General features: G+C 38.9%; 2 protein-coding genes across 2 annotated transcripts in view; one reads left to right on the plus strand and one right to left on the minus strand.

The window, feature by feature from the left end:
* LOC138319699 (sarcoplasmic reticulum histidine-rich calcium-binding protein-like) overlaps positions 1–5,809 on the plus strand; it is a 44,760-nt gene extending 38,951 nt beyond the window's left edge. The window contains exons 2-3 of the mRNA XM_069262844.1: positions 4,067–4,141; positions 4,397–5,809. Coding sequence (XP_069118945.1) covers positions 4,067–4,141; positions 4,397–5,809 — 1,488 coding nt within the window. The remainder of the gene's footprint in view (positions 1–4,066; positions 4,142–4,396) is intronic.
* The window catches only part of LOC138319698 (kinesin-like protein KIF26B), a 255,993-nt gene that overhangs the window by 213,619 nt on the left and 21,354 nt on the right, over positions 1–21,020 (minus strand). The window contains 2 exon segments of the mRNA XM_069262843.1: positions 3,844–3,925; positions 19,622–19,776. The gene's annotated coding sequence lies outside the window, so the exon portion shown is untranslated.

Consider the following 21,020-nt stretch of genomic DNA (forward strand, 5'->3'; position numbering starts at 1 on the left):
AATACATGTCAACACAACAGTTGTTTCTAATGTTGTTTTAGAATTCGTAATAAAACGCCATGAATTTGACTTCCATTCGTCCAATATGAAATCTAACACTTAGTTAACGTGAATTTGACCAACTTCTCTGTCCGTTCTTCCACATGGCCAATGAAAATTACTTTAAATTACATCAATGACGATGCCAAAAATGAATATGCTCAGATTCAAAATAAGTAAATTTTCCACAGCATCCAATGGAATCGCTCCTTTAAAACTTGATCATCCGTGTTAAACAGTAGCATGGTGGTTCGTTATACAACACAGAATCAGCTACAAATAATACGTCGTATAATCAAAGATTGAGAAAAACCTTCCAAGTTTATAGACTTCATTATCAAACTTGTTCAATAGTCTAATCAGTCACTACAGCGCGTTTTGTACATTGTAATTTATCAAGCTTTGTCCAATGTATCTATTGTATAATTTGATAAACAGTGAATTGTCAGGCTGCAAGGTGATTTTGTCAGCAAGTTTGAACACATTTACAGGACATTCAATCGACAGCAGATGGCAGCCATACCATTGCAATACCTTCACGGGGGAAAGTGCGTGGTTACGAAAATATAAACACTTTAACTCCAAATAAGGTTAAGAATTCCAAGAAAATTTAGTTCCAACACGAGCTGATTAAAAACCGCTTACCGTCCGGACTAACGTAAGGTGTTAATGGGACATTTGCGAAGCCTGTGCTTGCCAGGTTTGTGTTTGTACTAATGTCACTACGGCTGTATGGTACGCCATGGGTGACCTTTCCAGACTAGCCTACTTTGACTCAAGAGGATTCACATTTACACAAATACAATTGATGGAACCAGTCTCCTCCTGTTTGCAGCTGAAGCTAATGCAACCAACTATTTCACAACGATAACATTTTTATGTAATTTTGTTGCGAATGAATTTCAGATATCTCAATTTGTTTTAAATGAAAGACATTCCATAATATTACGGTAAGTTATTGGAGAAAGCGGTTTGGAATAATAATGTTAAGTTCATTGCAAAACACGAATTTCTGTTGTTTCGGTATAGCGTGTCAGCGTGTCTGAGTTATTTAGAGTACAAATATATATCTAAATCACGTTAGTGTAGTAGCCAGGGTCGCCACATTGTCCAAAATAAAGCCCGTGTCCGGAGCCTAAGTGAATTTGTCTATTGTAAGACAGACAGTTGATATGTTCATTTCCTATCTTGATTGAAAGAAAATCAGAAAACTAAATCTGAAGAATGTTTTCATAGAAAGGAGAACCCTATGGGAATTTACAATACACATGTACATCTCAAGACAAGGTCGGCTGTTCAATTGTCAACGTTGTCGTGTTGGCGGACACTGTCAACTAATTTATCGACTATATTGTCCTGTCTATCTTTACAGTGAGCTCTTCAACGCAAAGGCTAGAATGTTGATATGCATGTCGTGTACAGAGACGTTCCTGTAAGCGGTCAACATATTCCGTGGTAGGGGCGCTAATAAAAACAAACGGTGACATTTTAACATGCCAGTGACGAATTCGGCAGTCGTCTCACTTTGGTTGTTGATAGTCGGATCCTTTGTCATGTCAGAATTCGACAAACATACATGAAAGGGGAATTGACTGTTTCGGAATTTACAGATTGGGATCAACATACTTGCTTATGAATATATTGAAATATGACTCCAACTTAAATAAAACAGTAAATATTTAGAATTCAGGTCTCACATGATGTAAATTCGGTTGAACATTGACTGACCATTCTCATTTATATAATACAATGGTAGTTCCATTTATATGATACAATGCAATGCATGCTCATATTGTTTGAAAATGAAATTCGACTGGGGAATATGTCGTAATATTTTTTCACTCTATAAGCTAAGCAAACGTTTCCCAAAGAGAAAGACTATCTTTTCATGGCCAACAAATTTCAATATTCTATTTTCTTTCAGTATCGTATCAAAAAACGTCTGGTGTTAAATGTAGCCTATGATACCATGTGTTTTTCGTAGTATTAAACATCAAAACCATCGTCAGTGACAAAAAAATCACTACTTAATAATTGGAATCAGAGTAACAGGGCTAGATAAGACCCCGGCTACATTAATGTATGTCGGGGATATGTCAGTAGATATATAAACCAGAGGCTAATCATTTAACATCAATACACTTATTTTGACACTAGGCTGATTTCACGAGAGCAGTGATTATAACTTTATCTTTTTCCTCATAAAACTTTCCTCCGATATTCTGGTCACATACTAGTTGAGCAAAGTGATAGGAAAGTTATCGAAAGTTATCTAAAATGTTTCTATGTCACCGCAATGTCTGACCTAGATGTCTACTTCCGGTGACGCGCGTAAATGAAGTAGCAGAGCCATATGCTTCTTCATTAAATTTCCATCAAACGCTTGATTTAATTAAACCATGTAAACAATGGAACAAGATTTCTCTTTCTTTACAGACTCTCCATGACCTTGATCGAATTACATTTAAGCGTTTCTCTGACATTAGTTTGCATTGTTTTAATTACTCGGGTGTCGAGAGTTTTACAAGCTTGTATTTAGCTTGATATCACAATATCACGCTGTTTCTGGGACAATTGTGAAGTGAATCGATAAAGAACAAAGACAAAAACAATATGTTTCTTATTTTTATATGACGGTATATTGAGTGAAATCATAGCCGCATGTTTGTTTTTCTCTCGTAATTATTCATACCCGCGGATTCAGCTGTGAACACCCCCCGTGGTAATGTCCGTTTTCTCATCCAAATGACCAGTAGGACTCCTATCGTCAACACTATCAGGGGGAAATTACGGTTTAGGAAAGCTTGTTTCTGTAGTGTATTATGTCAGCGACAATTACAGTAAGTGTGGTCGCATTTAACCAATATGCTTATGCACATGTAAGATAAAACCGAAAAAAGTATACAACTGAAGATATTTTAAGAACGATCATTCTGGCAAATAATAATGAAATAATCTATTCAACTTTGAACACACTTTTTACATGACTGGTCCAAATACAACATATTATTCATAAACATTATCAACTAGGTCAATGTAAATAAGAAAATCAACATGTCATTTAATATTGATTGAGTAAATGCCTTAAGAAGAAACTATTTATAATGGTTTAGGTCGCAATACAGTACCACAAACCTTAAACGGAAATTATGTAAATAAATGATATCAGCTCCAAAAATCAAGGAGTTTGTATTTACTCAATATTGACACGGATTTGTAGCAGGTAGTTGAGCTTTTATCTGATGTCAGTTATTTACCACAAATGGTCTAGTATCGACCTGTATGACATATCGCCAGGTATTTGTACCGGATCATGGTACATTCCGATCTCAATCTGCTAAGACGGTAACTCTGATTTAAATGTGAATAGTAATGGTTTATTATGACACAATACAAGCGCCTACGTGATACTGTATTAACATCCGCGTCAAGGTAATGTTTGCATATTGTTTTGACACGGTTATGCAAAAGTTTACATTGAACCGATAAATCTTTTGAATGAGGATGTTCTCCTGATCTAAGTTTGTAAATGTGATAAGTAAATACAATGGACTTCTCGGTCAGAGGAATGTTACTTTAAAGAAATAAGTAATAAAATTATATGTGTGCTTATTCACAGAATATCCAATCAATGGTGAAAATGGATAATAAAACTCTTACGTAGAAAAGGAAATACATGTGCAGCAACTATAATAAATAACATGATCTTTGGTTAATCGTTTTCTCAAAGTAATTATAGCTTCCACCCATGTGATAGTGTGTTTGCAAACTAATCAGAGACATATATTGGTGATGGTTACTTACCTCGAAAAACAACTGTTAGTGATTGTGATGCATCAGTCGTGTATCTTCACTCGTGTCAACCAGGCTTCCGGCGTATTCTACTCTGTAAACATATAAAGAATAGTCAGCAAAGGATTCGAAACAGTAAATTTAAGGTAGATCTTATAGTCATTAAAAAGACTGCACATGTGGTTTGTTATGATAACAGTGGTATTTTTGGTGTCAGGTTGTATTTGTTTGGTAGAAGAGGGAGGAGAAGGAGGACGACGACGAGGCGGACAAGGAGAAGGGGAGGAGGAGGAGGAGAACGAGGAGGAGGGTGAGGACGAGGAGGAGGACGAGGAGGAGGGGAGGACGAGGAGGAGGGGAGGACGAGGAGGAGGACGAGGAGAGGGGAGAGGAGGAGGAGGAGGAGGAGAGGACGAGGAGGAGGAGAGGAGGAGGACGAGGAGGAGGACGAGGAGGAGGAGGAGGAGAGGAGGAGGAGAGGAGGAGGAGGAGGGAGGAGGGAGGAGGGAGGAGGAGGAGAGACGAGGAGGAGAGGAGGAGAGAGGAGAGGAGGGGAGGCCGGAAGGAGGGGGAGGACGAGGAGGAGGAGAGGAGGAGGGAAGAAGGAGAACGAGGAAGAGGACGAGGAGGAGGGGAGGACGGAAGGAGGGGGAGGACGAGGAGGAGGACGAGGAGGGGGGAGGACGAGGAGGGGGGAGGACAGGAGGAGGAGGAGGAGGAGGAGGGGAGGAGGAGGAGGAGGAGGAGGAGGGACGAGGAGGACGGACAGGAGGGGGGAGGACGGGAGGGGGAGGACGAGGAGGGAGGACGAGAGGAGGACGAGGAGGAGGACGAGGAGGAGGGGAGAGAAGAGGAGGAGGAGAACGAGGAGGAGGGGGAGGAGGAGGAGGAGGACGAGGAGGAGGGGAGAAGGAGAACGAGGAAGAGGACGAGGAGGAGGGGAGGGAGGAGGGGGAGGAGAGGGGAGGACGAGGAGGAGGAGGAGGAGGAGGAGGAGGACGAGGGAGGAGGGAGAGAGGAGGAGGAGGGGAGGACGAGGAGGAGGAGCGAGGAGGAGGAGGAGAACGAGGAGGAGGGGAGGACGAGGAGGAGGGGAGGAGGAGGGGGGGAGGAGGGAGGAGGAGGACGAGGAGGCGGGGAGGAGAGGAGGAGGGAGGAGAGGACGAGGAGGACGAGGAGGAGGGGAGGACGAGGAGGAGGGAGGACGAGGGGAGGACGAGGAGGGGGGGAGGACGAGGAGGAGGACGAGGAGGACGAGGGGGAGGACGAGGAGGAGGGGGAGGACAAGGAGGGGAGGACGAGGAGGAGGAGGGGAGGAGGGGAGGAGGGAGAGGAGAGGAGGAGAGAGGGAGGACAGAGAGGGAGGACGGAGGAGGACGAGGAGGAGGGAGGAGGGGAGGAGGAGGACGAGGAGGAGGACGAGGAGAGGGAGGAGGAGAAGGGGAGGACAAGGAGGAGGACGAGGAGGAGGGAGGAGGAGGAGAGGGGAGGACGAGGAGGAGGACGAGGAGGAGGAGGGGAGGGGGGAGGAGGAGGAGGAGGGAGGAGGAGGGGAGGCAAGGAGGAGGAGGAGGAGGAGGACGGGGAGGAGGGGAGGACGAGGAGGAGGACGAGGAGGAGGGGAGGACGAGGAGGAGGACGAGGAGGAGGGGAGGGACGAGGAGGAGGACGAGGAGGAGGAGAGGACGAGGAGGAGGACGAGGAGGAGGGGAGGACGAGGAGGAGGACGAGGAGGAGGGGGAGGACGAGGAGGAGGAGACGACGAGGAGGAGGGGAGGACGAGGAGGAGGACGAGGAGAAGGGGAGGACGAGGAGGAGGGGAGGACGAGGAGGAGGACGAGGAGAAGGGGAGGACGAGGAGGAGGAGACGAGGAGGAGGGGAGGACGAGGAGGAGGACGAGGAGAAGGGGAGGACGAGGAGGAGGGGAGGACGAGGAGGAGGACGAGGAGAAGAGAACTAGAAAAAAGAAGCATTTAAAGAAAAACACGAAGAAGACGAACAAGCTAGTTAAACAATAAAAAACGCGAAGAAATCAAGCGGATAAACAAAATACTTTATAATTTTATTTACAAATAAATTGTATCAGAAATCGAAGTACTACAACAGAAATCACAGCAATAAACCGCGAGCGAAGGGCACTTAACTACCAATGTGTATGAGATCGGTCAGTCAATAGCCAACACTTGTATAACATTGAGTGGTCATTCAGAACTCTCGAGATTATGTCCCTTCAATAACAACAACAGACTGCCTTATACCTATACCCAGCTCAAGTGTCCACTAACAGACATACCGATCTCAACTGAAGAGCCCTCGCCAGGTCTCAGCCAATACTTTACGGCAAACACTCGCCATAACATTCCCGTTAAACAGACAAACATTTAGACAAAACTTCGCCATTTATCAGAGGCCGACGTTTCTCGAGTGAGACTTGTGGTAGTAACACCCAACGTCGAATCCTATACATAGACATCTGGACAGAGATACCAGTGTTTCCCGTAAATTGAAACATCAATGCCATTTTAAACGTCTGAACATCCTGTCGTACCCACTCTGTGTTACGTATGTCTATCTTAAAACACATCCTTCTTCCTGCTATTCACCTACATTGCAGTTTTTTTCACGTGACAACTATTTTATAGATATGGTCGTAAATGTGACAAATCGAGTCTCAAAGCTTAAAAGCATCGATTACATGACCGTAATAGGTTTGAAATTGAAGCTAGACGACCTTTACGAGATGTCTATCTCCATTTCTGTATACTTTACAAACACAAGTAACATGAGGATTAAGATCGGAGACAACGGTGGACAAACGCACCCATCTGTCGGTACCAAAGACGCAGTACTATTCGAACGCATCCATCTACTCCATCCGGTCAGATTGTTCCCTGTTACCTGTCGGACAAAACAATGTTTGTTACGATGCCTTGAAGCAATACCACATAATGCTCCGGAATAGAAAAGTGACGGCATGTTAAAAGATACAGAAACTAATAAGCTCAGATGAACTTTTACCGACAATGCTCCGTGGTTCTGTTTTCATCCGACTCAAAGAAGCATAAATATATAAACACGTGCATCTTCGTACAGTTTCAACAGTTACAACTGAGTTATATGGCACCCCGACTCTGCACAGATGTGGTGTAATTTGTCACTTCCTCTTACACCTGTATCCTTCCATCAAGTGAGAGATCACAAAAAATAGTTCCGTGCAATCTTCCAATCTTCTATGCACGTGCAGGGTCTACAGTTCCAGTCAAAGATTGTTGTTTACATTCGGTATACACCATTTTTCTTAAACTACAAATTAACAACATGATATAATATAAATCAGCCTACTTATAAGTAATTGAAGAGGGTTTACAATCAGAATCGCTTATGCCCGAAAATGAACCCGAGCTTACCAACATGTAGCACATACTTTACTTCCAGAACATCATTAAATAATCTGAAACGCATGTCTATTCCACAAAAAATAGATAAATATTTCAGAGGATATTGTAAAGGAAAAAATCGAGTCCAACATAATAAAGCTTCTGTATCGAGATAACATATTTGAATTACTCTCTAGGTTTGACATGCTGACAGGAGCACAGCTAAACAAATGTCTGGATATAAATTCATAAAAAACGCTCTAATATCTGCGATAAGTTCTTTGAGGCATGTTGATAATAAAGTTACAAATTCCAAAGATAAACTGTTTCTGATATTTCAGTAACCTCTTGTTGTTGAGTCTGGCATTTCCCCCTGATTTATCTTATACAATTTTGCACTTTCTAATGATTTTTGTGTTTTTTATTCTAAATATTTGATTTTTGTGTTTTTTATTCTAAATATTTGCTGTAACGATTAGCACTTTCATGATAATTTTCCACCCGTCGATAAACCGTGACAATTATGTTCGACAGTGTTGTTACTTCAGTTATTTATCATAGTTACTTACTGTAGATATCATCCCTGACAAGAAGGGAAGCTGCTAAATGTCAAAAGCTCCTATCATTATCAACTACATTACCTTGAAAATGGTTTTATGCTTTGTCAATTAATATTTTCGTCTAACAAATGAACAAATAGATGATAACTTTGTGAGGTTTTTTTTATTGGTATACAGTTTCTAGAGTACAACATTTGGTATCACGGGAAAACAGCGCGATTGATCTGCCGTTTTGAGTGTCTCTAAATGTCCACAATGCGATCATAACATGCTTGTAGAGCAGGGCATTTGGGTTCTGGAGACCAAGACCTACCATTGGAATGTCCCCAGGGACTTATTAATTAGTACATGTAGACTCCGGTAGGCCTTTGGTGTGTACTACGTAGAAAAATTACCAAAATAGGTAGAGTACATCGCCTTCATAGTCATTATTGGCTTTTGTTTCGTCTTTCTCTTTCGTCATGGATATTTCCTTGATTCTACTAGACATTTGTCTTTGTCATGACTACATTTCAGATATATGTTGCTCCATGATCAGCCAATGAAGACGCTGGATACCGTGCATGTGAATCAAGATATTACTTTTGGACTCAATTCACAAACTTCTTCTTCAACATACCAAACACTTTTCGGTCTTCGCCTGTTTTTCGGAAATCAACAATATCTATCGACATTCGAACTGATAGATACTAAGCATTAATCAAGAATACCTAACAACGATGACCAATGCAATTTTATGTTTGATATTTGCTCTCTTTGCCCTGCCTTGTGTTGTGTTCTCGTAATGCTGGTTGATGATGCCAGCACTAGATTTTACTTCCTTAGCGACATTCAAGGTGAATAAAAATAAAGATCATGATATCGTCAGTGTAACATTTGATGGTAGTCTTTCATGTTTTCAGAATATAGCCTGTGTTAGTGGCCGTTTATAACATTTAAAACCCTGAGACGACGAGAAACCACAAACTGCTGGCTTAGTGAGTTTCAATCTTCTATGTCGGTAAGTGTTTCCTAAATATGTTTCAGCAACCTTAGCGTTAATTGTATATGTAGTAACTTCACGAATCTTCATGGAGATGCAAGTTTCAATTATTTTGTGGGCGCCATAAATAAAGTTCACAGATCAATCTTCTGTCGGGTGTAGTCATGGAGTCGCGTGTTAGCTCGGGGAAGGTCACGAGGCTGACAGGCGAGATCTCGTCCAAACGAGATTACAACCTGAAAGATAGAAACGATAACTAAGGTTGATCAAGCGCTCAGTAGTATCTGATTTTGTTAACTGCTACTCTTAGTGGCTTCTAGTTTTCTTATAAATCACAACAGCACAGGGATCCCGATTGTATCAGACGCACGTGGTCACGCGCTGGCGACCAGAAGAGACACAATTATTCAAATGAGTATTTAAATGAAAGTGCTGTCTGATTCCATCATGGATTGTTTAATTGACAACATGTCAATTCTAATTCAATAAAGACAAAATAAAAATTGAAATTCGGTAGAGTTATTCCTCTGTTACAGATCTAAGTTTAATCTATCTGGACTTTACAATAACGAGGCCTTAGTAAATAGTCTGAAGAAGGCGACTATAGCGGTGACAGCTTTTGTTGATTGTGGAAACCTCTTTGAAAATGTTTATGACACCCATTGATAAAGTATATTATATTAGGCATGACACCTTACTCCTTTATGAAAAGCCTGAATTTCCTTCATGTTTATAATAAAAGTAATGAAGAAAGTGTATTTGACCTTCAGTGAAAATGCCACAAGAACCCGTTGTTCGCTCTGAATGTTGACGTTGAACAGGTATGTATCGTACTTATAAATGCCTAATGGCGAGCTGACTTTAAATGTATGTTGTGTGTTAATTTAATTTGAGGAGTTTCGCGAGACATTGATAGAATCGTGAAGTTCACCATGGTATAGAAAAGTGAAATGTACTCTACGTAAATCGTCCAAACAGTCACATAAACGTTGTATCAAACTTAGAAATATTTTATGCACGCAAATGTATGAATTTATTGTATTAAAACAAGAATATTTATGTATAATTTACGTACGGTCACAAATCACCCTTTATTCCAAACGCATTGTGTCATAGCCCCAAACCTCTAGTTAACTGATTAGAAAATTCGAAAGATTGCCATATACCAGAAAAGGTACGAATTGTGTATCGTCTTGCCTAAAACAAATGCTTGATAATCAAAAGCTTGTATACGTTACACTACAAAAATGCGCTTCGTAGGAAAGTGTAAGAGAAACAAAGGTAAAGAATTGACGCTCAACAGAATAAACAAATGAAAACATGCACAGAAAGAGTTCTAACCATGTATATAGAAATGTCGACATGCTGATATCTAAATATACTTGAGAAGTATTGATAAGAAAAAGTGTAACTGATATTCCTACAAATCAGAGCCTATAAATCAAATTAATTGTTACCACTCAAAATGAAAATGAAATATTTCTTGCTCGTACCATATCGCTGGTGGTAAAGATTATGGTGAGGGGGCCTTTCGGATTTATAACGACAGGCGCTTTTTACATCTTTTTGAAAGTGGAAAGATCTGTAGCTCTCTGCATCGCAAGTGATAGAAGTTCAGTTTCACGAACATTCCTTTTCTTTTAAGATTCCTTAACTAAAAGTGTCACTTAGAAAAACATTACATTGTTTCACAGTAATATTGTATCACAGTTTATCCGAATTTTTAAGTTAATGAATGTGAGAGAAACTGGGCCCTGGACATTTACATCTCTATCCACGTTATAAAGACGAATAAATCTCGTTCCTGGAGACGTGAGGGATTTATCAAACATGTTTAGAACAAAATCACTTGCTATAACTGTCGGGAAACTGCCATGAGAACTGCTAGGATCTCGTCTTTGTTACAAAGGAAAGGTTACTTCACAAATGAAAATGTATTGCATCGGACAATTCCGCCACCCTTCATCATCATTGCACATTTTGTGATGTTCAGTATACATTACGTACGTTTGTGATGTATGGAACACAAGCACGCGAGGCCAGACCATTTTACGGCTTTTGGTGGCAATAACTTTGTCAACCTAGTTCCATCTGAGCGACAAGTGGAAGCTTGATCGCGTGTAAGGCAATTCTGTTGTTTGATCAGATATCGACAGTAACGGCTTGTCTAGTGATAATAATACAATATAGAATGTCTAATTAGGACAAAAAGAAGAAAACTGGCCAAAACTAGAACAGATACTTCCTTCCTATGTATAATGGCAGTATAGGCCATTGGGACGGATATCCTTTTCTGTAGCTAAGAACGGAACTCAAGGCGCTGATTCAGAACGGAAATATATCCACTAGTTAAAAAAGGAAAACAGTATCACCAGTCAAAATGTCTCGTAGACCAAGACTGATGGTTTTCTCTTTTGGATCTGATGAAAACAGAGCCTTTACTTTTGTAAAATGATGGAGTTTAAATAGGTCAAATTGATTTCATGCAGATCAAAAGTAAGTTACTTGGACTCCCACACATAGAGAACGAAGAAACATGAAGAGGATAAAAATGTAATAGCGTGCCATTGTTAATTGTTACACCAATAGGACACTTATTTGTCCTAGGTCCGTGTGACATTGTCGTAATGAATAGAAATTACATATTTTAATCATTGCAATTGCAAAATTTTTAACTAGAAGTAAGTACGGAAATTCTGGAATCAGTCAGTAGAAGGCTAACTAACAATGTTAGTGGCAATAAACCAAGGCCCAGTTTCACGAATATTCCTTAACTTTAAGGAATTCCTAAACATAATTTCCCCATTTCCAAGCATTTCAAACCTTAAGACAAAGAAACTTTAGTTATTACGGAACCTTCATTGAAATATGTAATTCTTTCCTATGGAGAATTTTAACTTAAAGGATTCCTTAAATTTAAGAAATGTTTGTGAAACTGGGCATAAATATACACAAAATGAAAAGTCTTTGACTTCAATGAAACATAAGTTAATTTTCACTCTCAGCGTGCCGTTATCTTAGCCAGCCGCCTTAGGTCATTGGCAGCAATATATCGATGTATGCGTGATACTCCAATAACATCTCCAATTTTAAGCTTCAGGTAGTGTTTACGTCCGATCAAGCCGAATTACATGATTTCACTGTATATATACTCTGTTGTAAAGCTAACTAAACAGGTCAACATTTAGATATCATTTCATGATTAATAGCTTCCGATTTTGGTTTCGCTTAACATAATAAGCACCATCGGCAATATTGCTCAAGCTCTCATGTCGATTTCGAGAAAAGATCTCTGACGTTACAGAAGTTCTTCTTAAAATTGAGTTCTTTGAGAAAAACTGCCGTAATCTATGTTTTCATTTATGTCTTTCATTTGATACTGAATCATAATCTAGTGACACATGACATGATTAAAAGTGAATAGCTACAAGTAGTCGTGATGGAATAAGTCCATCAACAGATTCATTATTACAGTATCTATTGTCAACATGGAGGTACGTATCGAGTTAATACTGGACCATGTTTATATCCACATTATTGGTTAAAGTACTTCATAAAACACTAAATATAAAATCAAATGTATAACTAATCACTTTATCATAAAACGCTCACTTATCGATAAGGTCATGTTTAGAGTGTGATGGAGATTACATTATAGGTAAATAATACTAATGATAAGAGGAGCAAGGTGTAAACTGGAATGATTTCGGGACCGTCTGACTTATCTGTATCGACTTTCCTAAACTGTTAGTTTGTTTATTTTGATAAATAGATATAGGTATAAATAAAACACTTTAAGGTGATTGACCCTTAAAATGTGGACAGATCTGAAAAATGAATCCACTCAGCCAATTATCCTCCGGTACGTCTGGTGCCAGAACATTCACTCATCTATAAATTCTAAATTGAGAGCTATATTTAACGAACTGTGTGTAAGTCTGGCTATGTTTAAAAACAGTTCGGATTTATTTCATTCATTTGTATTAATTTTTTTTCAAGATTCTAATTTGTTTTTATTAAAATCCACTTAAAACCATCAATGAAACACTAAACCTCTGATATCAAATTCCATGAAAGCGCGTGATTTTTATGACGATACGATACACGAGTCGGGCCACGAGTTTGCATCGCAATATAATGTAAGGAGAAACGGCTGCTTCATAATGCAGGAGTGGCCTATTACTGAAATATGACGTCACTGTCAATAGATCACGTCACCCACATGCGGGCACGTGCCACTTTGTACTTGATTATATTCTGTATGTGCTCTAAAAGATTGTACTGTTTTGCGATCTTGACACTGATCATGTTTTATTAATATTTCGGCAATCTTTTCTAAATATCGATATTGCACATTAACAGAGTCATTTATCGTCAATTTATAATCATAAAGCAAATTTCTGCGAGCAAGTGACATCTCACCCAACCAGATCTTATCGCCTCGCTATAACAAAGCGTCTGTTTGACAGAGAATAGACTCGTAGTTTACGACAATGCTTATTACAAGTAGCATACAATTAACAAAAGATCACTAAAATTTACAGTGACATTTGGGGTGTAAACAAAAACAAGTAAACAGATTTATTAGCGTCAAATTCGGATAATGTTCTGAATTAGATATGATGGGGTCGAATTATAATATGCAAAATTATACAGGATGGCATCGCCTTCAGCTTGGTGAAAGCATTTGAATGGATATAACGAATGCATCATACAATAGGGCTAGGGGTTCAGAAACCCCTTGGGTTATGCTAAGTAAGGGACATTATGGGGTTTGCGGAAATGGAAATTGTAGGAGATTGTGGTGGGGCGATTTTTTTCAATAATATCGCGTCCATCTATCTTAAATGCCATAGCACATCACATGTCAAATTATCAAAATATTGCCAATGACACACGTCACCGAAATAACTACCAAACATGTTATTTTTTTCTCAATGCATTGCGATTTTAGTTTGGTTATTTTAATTAATGTCCCTTTAACATACGAACATACAGCATCAGTTGACGACGTGTTAGATTTGGAGTAATAGAAGTTGGAGACAACGAACCAACACAGGATATGGCCTCGACATTATATATTGGTATCATGGCTTCGACGAAGAAATTAAGTATGATATGCTTTGAACTCAACGAACTTGAAATATAACACCAGCAAAATTTTAGGACAGTCGTTTAGTGTGTCGTGATCGAGTATTACACAAAGATCAAACACCAAACGAATCTTCAACCATTTGTCTAGAGCTAGGTACCACGGTGCCACCAGTTTGTTGTGTTTTGTTAGCCATGAATTACATTAATGGACAAATATAGATGCTGTTTTCCCGTGTCACAACACAGCAGCTCTGCTTGGACAGATTGCACGTCGAGAGGTCGTCATTTACCGCTTCGGCGATTGTTTAGCCAATTAGTCACTTTATCGGTCTAAGGGGTGTGTATGCAGTGGTCAGCTAATTATGACTGCAGAGGATGCTGTTTGTGCCTCTATCGGACTTGCTGTCGTAATTCATCATGTTTACTGAATCATGCTGAACGTTGTTTGGTGCCAGAAAAGGTTACTGGTGACAAGCTTGGCTCTTTAATGTTACGATTTATAGAAACAACAATCACTAAACATACGAAAATATTTTTGCATTTGAATTTTTACTGTTTTTCTCAAATTCTACAGGTGAAACAACGACATTCCGCAGGAGAGCGGGAGGTCTACTGATATCAACATATCAAGGAAATTAGACTTTGATGAGAAAAACACATGTTTGACGATCTAATCGTCTGATTCATGGGCAAGCTTCGCATTTTATACCTACCACATAAAACGCAGAGAGGACCTAAGGAGGCATATTAGGTGGGGTGTAATGTCGGGACAGATAGTACAAGATCAATTCTAATCCGTTATCCGGTTTCCCCGGAGAATATCGCAGATTCACGGTCAGTGGCGCGCGGATGATTGATTTCCCCTACATTGCTCATCTGATTCACCCGAATGCATGCTTCTCCGATTGACGAGGGAAACCATTTCCTTCAATTCCGCATAAAAAATCAAGATTTACCCAAACTATGATAACAGGCAGCCTCGGGGATGTCAAACACTTGTGGTCGAGATGTTCCGTCGATGATGTATCGGCTTTCAAACTACACAGTGCAGACATGCAATTCCATTTCCGAATAAAAGAGAAAAACATAAAATGTGTTCACCAATATCATTGTAAAATGAGTTTAGTGTGATTCCTACTTTATACGTTTGTATTAAAGGCTACAAAGATAAACCGTTAATTTATGGAATATAGGCACTGATCGACATCGTCTTGAGCTAACCTATTCATTAAAGTTGTTATCGGTTTGATGTGTCTTCTGACGTATTTCTTGCCTTATTTATTCCTAAGTAGCTCACATAATTTATAAACGAAGAGTGAAACTACTCATAAATTCTCCTCCCTTCTGAATACGGTTTTTCACGTCCCACATAAATACTTCAGAACATTTGATATTCACAATCCGAAAACTGGAATTCCATGTATAGAATTAATTACTATATAAGTATATCGTCTCTATAAACAAAGTGTTCAAATCGGTTTAAATTCTCTTCAGAACTCTTACGTCGCAATGAAATGACAGTTTAGATAAATATAGAGACGATGAACATCTAAATTTAAATAGCAAATTCGTGCATTTCCGGAATGTCAATGAAATGACAACTGCCGCGGAATGGATTATCATTCATGACGGTTTTACACCTGGTAAATATAGCAATGTGCTGCCCCTCCCTCGTCCCTTACTGAAAAGCATATATGTATATCCAGGAAGAAGACTTTTCGTTCTTTTATTGTAGCGGTTGTAATAATTGATATTCCTATGGCAAATTTGACGGCATTTTAATCAACATCTTTTTCCTTAAATGAAGTTTATGCAGATGGTCATGTGCAGCCATTGAAAATGATATAATTACTGAACTATGAATGGTCATAATAAATCTTTAATGGCCCATTAACAAATTTCTACAACAGGCAAGATCCCCGGGATGTTAGCTCCTCCTCTCAGAGTGAATTTTAGCTGTAAGCAGAGAGCGTGGAATCGAATTGCAAAATAGCGGACATGACGCGACGAAAAGGTCACTAGGACTGACCTGTGGGCAGTCTGGCTCGCACTTACCCCGTCAATTCTCATTCTAAGGCATCAATTAGAATGGCGCGTGCGGACACTCGGCCCGACTAACATCTGCTGTGATACGACAGGGTGGCGACGAAAACTACACTCGTCACGTCGAGAATAATAAACGATCCGGATTTATGACCAAGATCAGTAATTTATCGAAGTGACATCCAAGTTACCAAATAAACATTGCAGAACCGGCATTGTGGTCATTCCATTAACAGGAGTGCCTTGGTTACATTACAATATACAATGTATTTAGCATACAGTCAGTGCGTAATGTTTCTTATTTTTGAAAATGACCAATGCTGTCACTGTTTAACCTATACAATCAATGTTTAACAGACCGTGCTAGCTGTCCCACGCGTACATGTATGTGCCTAATATCCGCTTTGAATGATGGTAAAAGGCGATTAAATGTGAAATATTACATTTTCTCTTTTCCCCTAAATGTAAATTGTACATTTTGACTTCGAGTTGAGCGTTGGTCCTTATGAGAAAGGCTCGGATTCTGTCCTCTGGTCGAGACACGCCATAATCTATGAATGTTGTAGTTTCTGACACTGCTTAGCGATATGCTATTTGGTGTATTCGACGACATGCTTCAGAGATGTAAACTATATAACGGGCATATACTGCAGCCTCCCAAAACATCCACAAACGTAACGCATATAAAGCATGTAGTGGTTGCCAAACCAAACATCCCGTCAGTAATTATATCATTTGTCATAACAAACATGTGGAACAGAAAATAAAAGATAGAAACTAAATGTGATGTCTAGTTTGCGTGGTAGTTGAAAATGCTCATTGATAAATATACATACTTAAATACCCGGGAATCGTGATACGGGTTAAACCTTTTTCGTAGAAAGCAAAATCTGACGATATTTCATGACGTTGATATGCTGTAAGCAGGCTTTAGCAGTTAAAATTACGTGTGAAAAAGTCCAGGATGAGAGTGCTTGTAAATAGGTTCAAGATCTCTTTCTCGAGATTACAGTCTTCAACATACAATATACACCGCCATCAGGCGAATGTAAGTATTTGTTCTCTAGAATACAAGTTGTAGTGAGCACATGATCAAACACATCGTGACAACAAGTGCCAGATCGGCAAACACGCTCATTTTATATCCCTGCGTCGCGTGTTAACAGATCATTCCACAAAGTTTACCTAAATACTAGTTCACTTATTTATGGATATTTATATTGTTCGTTGAACGAAAATTTATTTAGAAAAACCAGAAAAGATAGACGTCTCTGCCAAAACAATTGCCATAGCTACGGAAAATAGCAACTTAAACAGATCTTTCGATTTTAGTATTATTTATAGCTTGTCGTGTGTTCAAGAGAATTACAAAATAAACGTTAAAATAAAAACATCACACAAAGATGGTACTGGCATATATATTTCGTAAGACATTATCTAACTTGACGCTCTTAAGTCATGAAGGACGTCATACGATTGTAGCCAGAGAGGACAGTTCGGTGTAGCCGCGCTACAAAAATGTCCCTGAATGACATTGTTCGATCTTGCCTATATGACGACAGCCATTGATGTTTTACTATCGAGATTTTCCAATTAAAGGGGGAAATGTGCTATAAAATCTAAATAAAAAGAAACAAAATCGTTACAAACAGTGAGATCGGTGGCTATTATTTACATATTATGTATTTGTAAGCCGATAAACCAATTACACAATCACGTTTCGGTATATTATGGTATTCGAATGGAATGTGAACGCGTGGGACATTGTACTGGAAGTAGTGTCGATTTCCTTCGATATCGATATCGATCACAACAGCGAGTATTGATATTAAACCCATGTTAACCTTGTAACGGCGACCTTTAGACACCAGCTGCAAAAATCAGTTAAAAATATGTGTTTTCGACAGATCAGTTGTTCGAAAACATGGAGGCGTAATGTTAAAATGAAATTCCAAATGTCTACATGTCGGGGGTACTTTACATAGAGGTTCCCCAACAAGTGACTGTTGTTTATCATGTTTATAAAACTCGAGTTAATTAATTTTCAATTTTGAAAGGACACGAGCTTTAGATTTGAAAATTAACTAAGGAGAGTTTAGATGAACATGATAAACAACTGGCATTCGTTGGGAACTTTCTTATCCCATCACTTTAAAGTGAACAGTCGGGCAAGGATGGCTAAAGTCGGTAAAAATGGTGTGAATGTATCCAGCATAATTTCTTATGAAATGGAAAAATAAAATCTCTCGTCAAAATCTGTCTGCGTACGAAGAAATTAATTTAAAGTATGGAAATTCTAAAACGTCCTCCCGGCTCACTATGTCCGTGGTTACATTTCCACGCAGCCTCGCTTTCAATGCTTTCAACTTGTCTTTACTTTAATGGTCAGAACTGGGAAACTAAGCAGAACTTGACCGTCGTATTCATACGTGAGAACTTTTGGAAGGCCAATGAACGCATTTAGACTGGTTTTCTTTGCCCGACTATTCACTTTAACTCTATATTTATACTGTGATGACTATTTTCTTGTCTTCATCAAGGGCAACTTACCACGATACAATATATAGTGCCTTAGTAGAGAGCCAATATTCTAATGTTTAATACTTTGAATAAACAATTACCTGTTAAACAGTAAATACAATGCTATTTAAATAAAATGCACTATGAAAAGTAGCACGAAGTTGAGAGCCAATCGGAATCAAGAGATCTTTGTGTTGACCAATCAGAGGCGCCGTAGTGTATAAACATAAACGATAACTAACTGCTATGGAATTCATCACATGGGTTTTCCATTGTGAAACCTACATGCATAGTTATAGGATAAAAGTACTTTAGAATGTCCTGGACATCTTATCATATCAGTAAATGTTGAATAATCTCGTCCAAGATCATTATTTGTATGACAAGGCAATCAAAGAATGACACCTTTTGATTTGCACGTGCTTTGTTTTCTCTATATTTTAGAAAATATAGTAGCATCTATATATTTCCCACACGTTAAAGATAATTTTACAATATGCAATGTACATGCAAATGTTAATAACGCGTACAACAGTAAAATTAAAACAATTATAAAAGGTTGGTCTCCGGAGATAAAGAAATGATAAAGTTTGTGGAAAGATTTAAATTCGTCCATAATCTTCCATGAGATGATGGTTTGTTGTGATAGAACGAAATAGTTATGTATCATTTCCATCTAGGAAATGGGCTTAGATTTGATATCATCAGAGATTTCTTTATGTAGAACGAATGATTAAAATTAAAATGTTGTAAGTACTGAAACACGAAGGACTTCATTTCGCGTTCCCCATTCAGGCAACAGTCAGTTTTGAAAAGCGAGATGATAGTATATCTTTTAAATATGTCAATAAAATTATTCAAACTCAAGGACCGGGATGAATTCCCCTTCAGTTAAAAGTTTACGACATTTTGAAGATACAGCCCGTGAAATGACACAGGATATGGAGAGTTGTTTAATGTTTGTAAATATTTTGGAGAAAAAAAGACAGATTGGCAATATGTAATTCGTCATGCAGCATGCCGGTTACATAAGCCTCTAGCAGACATCTACATCGAGATGAATGTAGATTTAATTACTAATGGGCTTAAGTAGGTATGCTTGGTACGAAATGTGGCCACCAGGTAGCGTTCGATAAGCGCTAAATTGATCTAACGTAAACAGAAGATCAACTTGTCAGTTGACGGACTTGTTCCAAATCCCTCACCCACTTACCTTTTTACTACATATTTCCAAACAAGCGTTTTAATGATTAGGATGCAGACCCCCTGGCGGCCATTACTTGACCTTGTGCACGTGATCACTTCCGGTTTTCATCACTTAGCCTCGTCCGAACCTCGTTCTGTCAGATTCCATGGTACAAACCTCCCCTGAAATTCAACATATGTAAACATATTATCACGAATTCACCAAAGGTAGGTCGAAAGGACATAAACTTTCGCAACCTGCTGTATGAGGTTAGGACAGATGCCTAGCACGTGCGTAAACAAAGCAGATTATCGCTCCATATCAGTACTAATGACATCATGTAGACTAAAATGGCAATTCGACTTTAACGTAATCTTTCTAATAAAATCCGAAAGCTCTTCAGGAGAATTATCTATAATTGGAACGTCCCATATCGGTACTAAAAGCAAATATTTAATTGTTTCATTTGGTACCGAAACGACTTTTCCGGGTCACAAGGAAATTAGGGAAATACCGCAAATCGAACAGCAAAACCTATTTCATATACTTGAAAAAATCTGTAATGCACTTAAAATGACATGTACTCGATGCCCGAAAAAAAAGTACAAAATCTAATTATTATGAGGCCAAATTAGGCCAAAGCACGAACTACTCTGGTCTGTTCTATTTGCAGTTGTTAATTGTTTAACATACAACATCATGACAAGTTTAAATGATTTAAGAAAAAACGTAACTGTAACAATATTTCAAATAATTGCTTAAAATGATATCATTTTAACCAGATCACCTTCCGAATTGAAGTTATTGATAACAATATCTTCTGGTTAATAACTAACCTAGCAACAATTCAATTATTTATAATATTAATAAGTTCGTCTTTGAAATCTGTTACAAAATTGATATGTATGATACACGCGGACAGTTCATACTAGTGCACATGTGTAGTATGTGGACAGAAAATTAAGGTATACATCATTCATAAGAAATGAACAAGCAAGGTGTCGATTTCCTCGTTACTAGTATCCATTCACGTGCCTTACTGTGCGTTCAGACAACACCCCCATCAATTACCGCAGAATTAATATGACGATTTGTTATTTAAGACACTTGCGGGAGGTCGTCAATTTTCCCAAGCTATGCTTAATTCTTGCACATGTATGGCTTTGGCGTTATCAAATTCTCGCTTATACAGACTCCCCACGTCAGAATGAATAGCTAATGATTACCTACATGTTACATTTCCATTGAGTTCGTTGCAGAAGACATGATCGTGTTTTCTAAATTTAAACTCACGAGACAACTTTTCTTTTGTGTTGGCACTTAAGTGTGCTGATTATTATATCACCTGTATGTGTTCAGTGACGTCTGTGTGGGTACAAATGCTTTCTACCGATAGCCTTTCTATCCCTTTACACTCGATAATGAT

Source organism: Argopecten irradians, chromosome 3 (assembly GCF_041381155.1).
Source record: "Argopecten irradians isolate NY chromosome 3, Ai_NY, whole genome shotgun sequence".
Classification (NCBI taxonomy): Eukaryota; Metazoa; Mollusca; class Bivalvia; order Pectinida; family Pectinidae; genus Argopecten; species Argopecten irradians.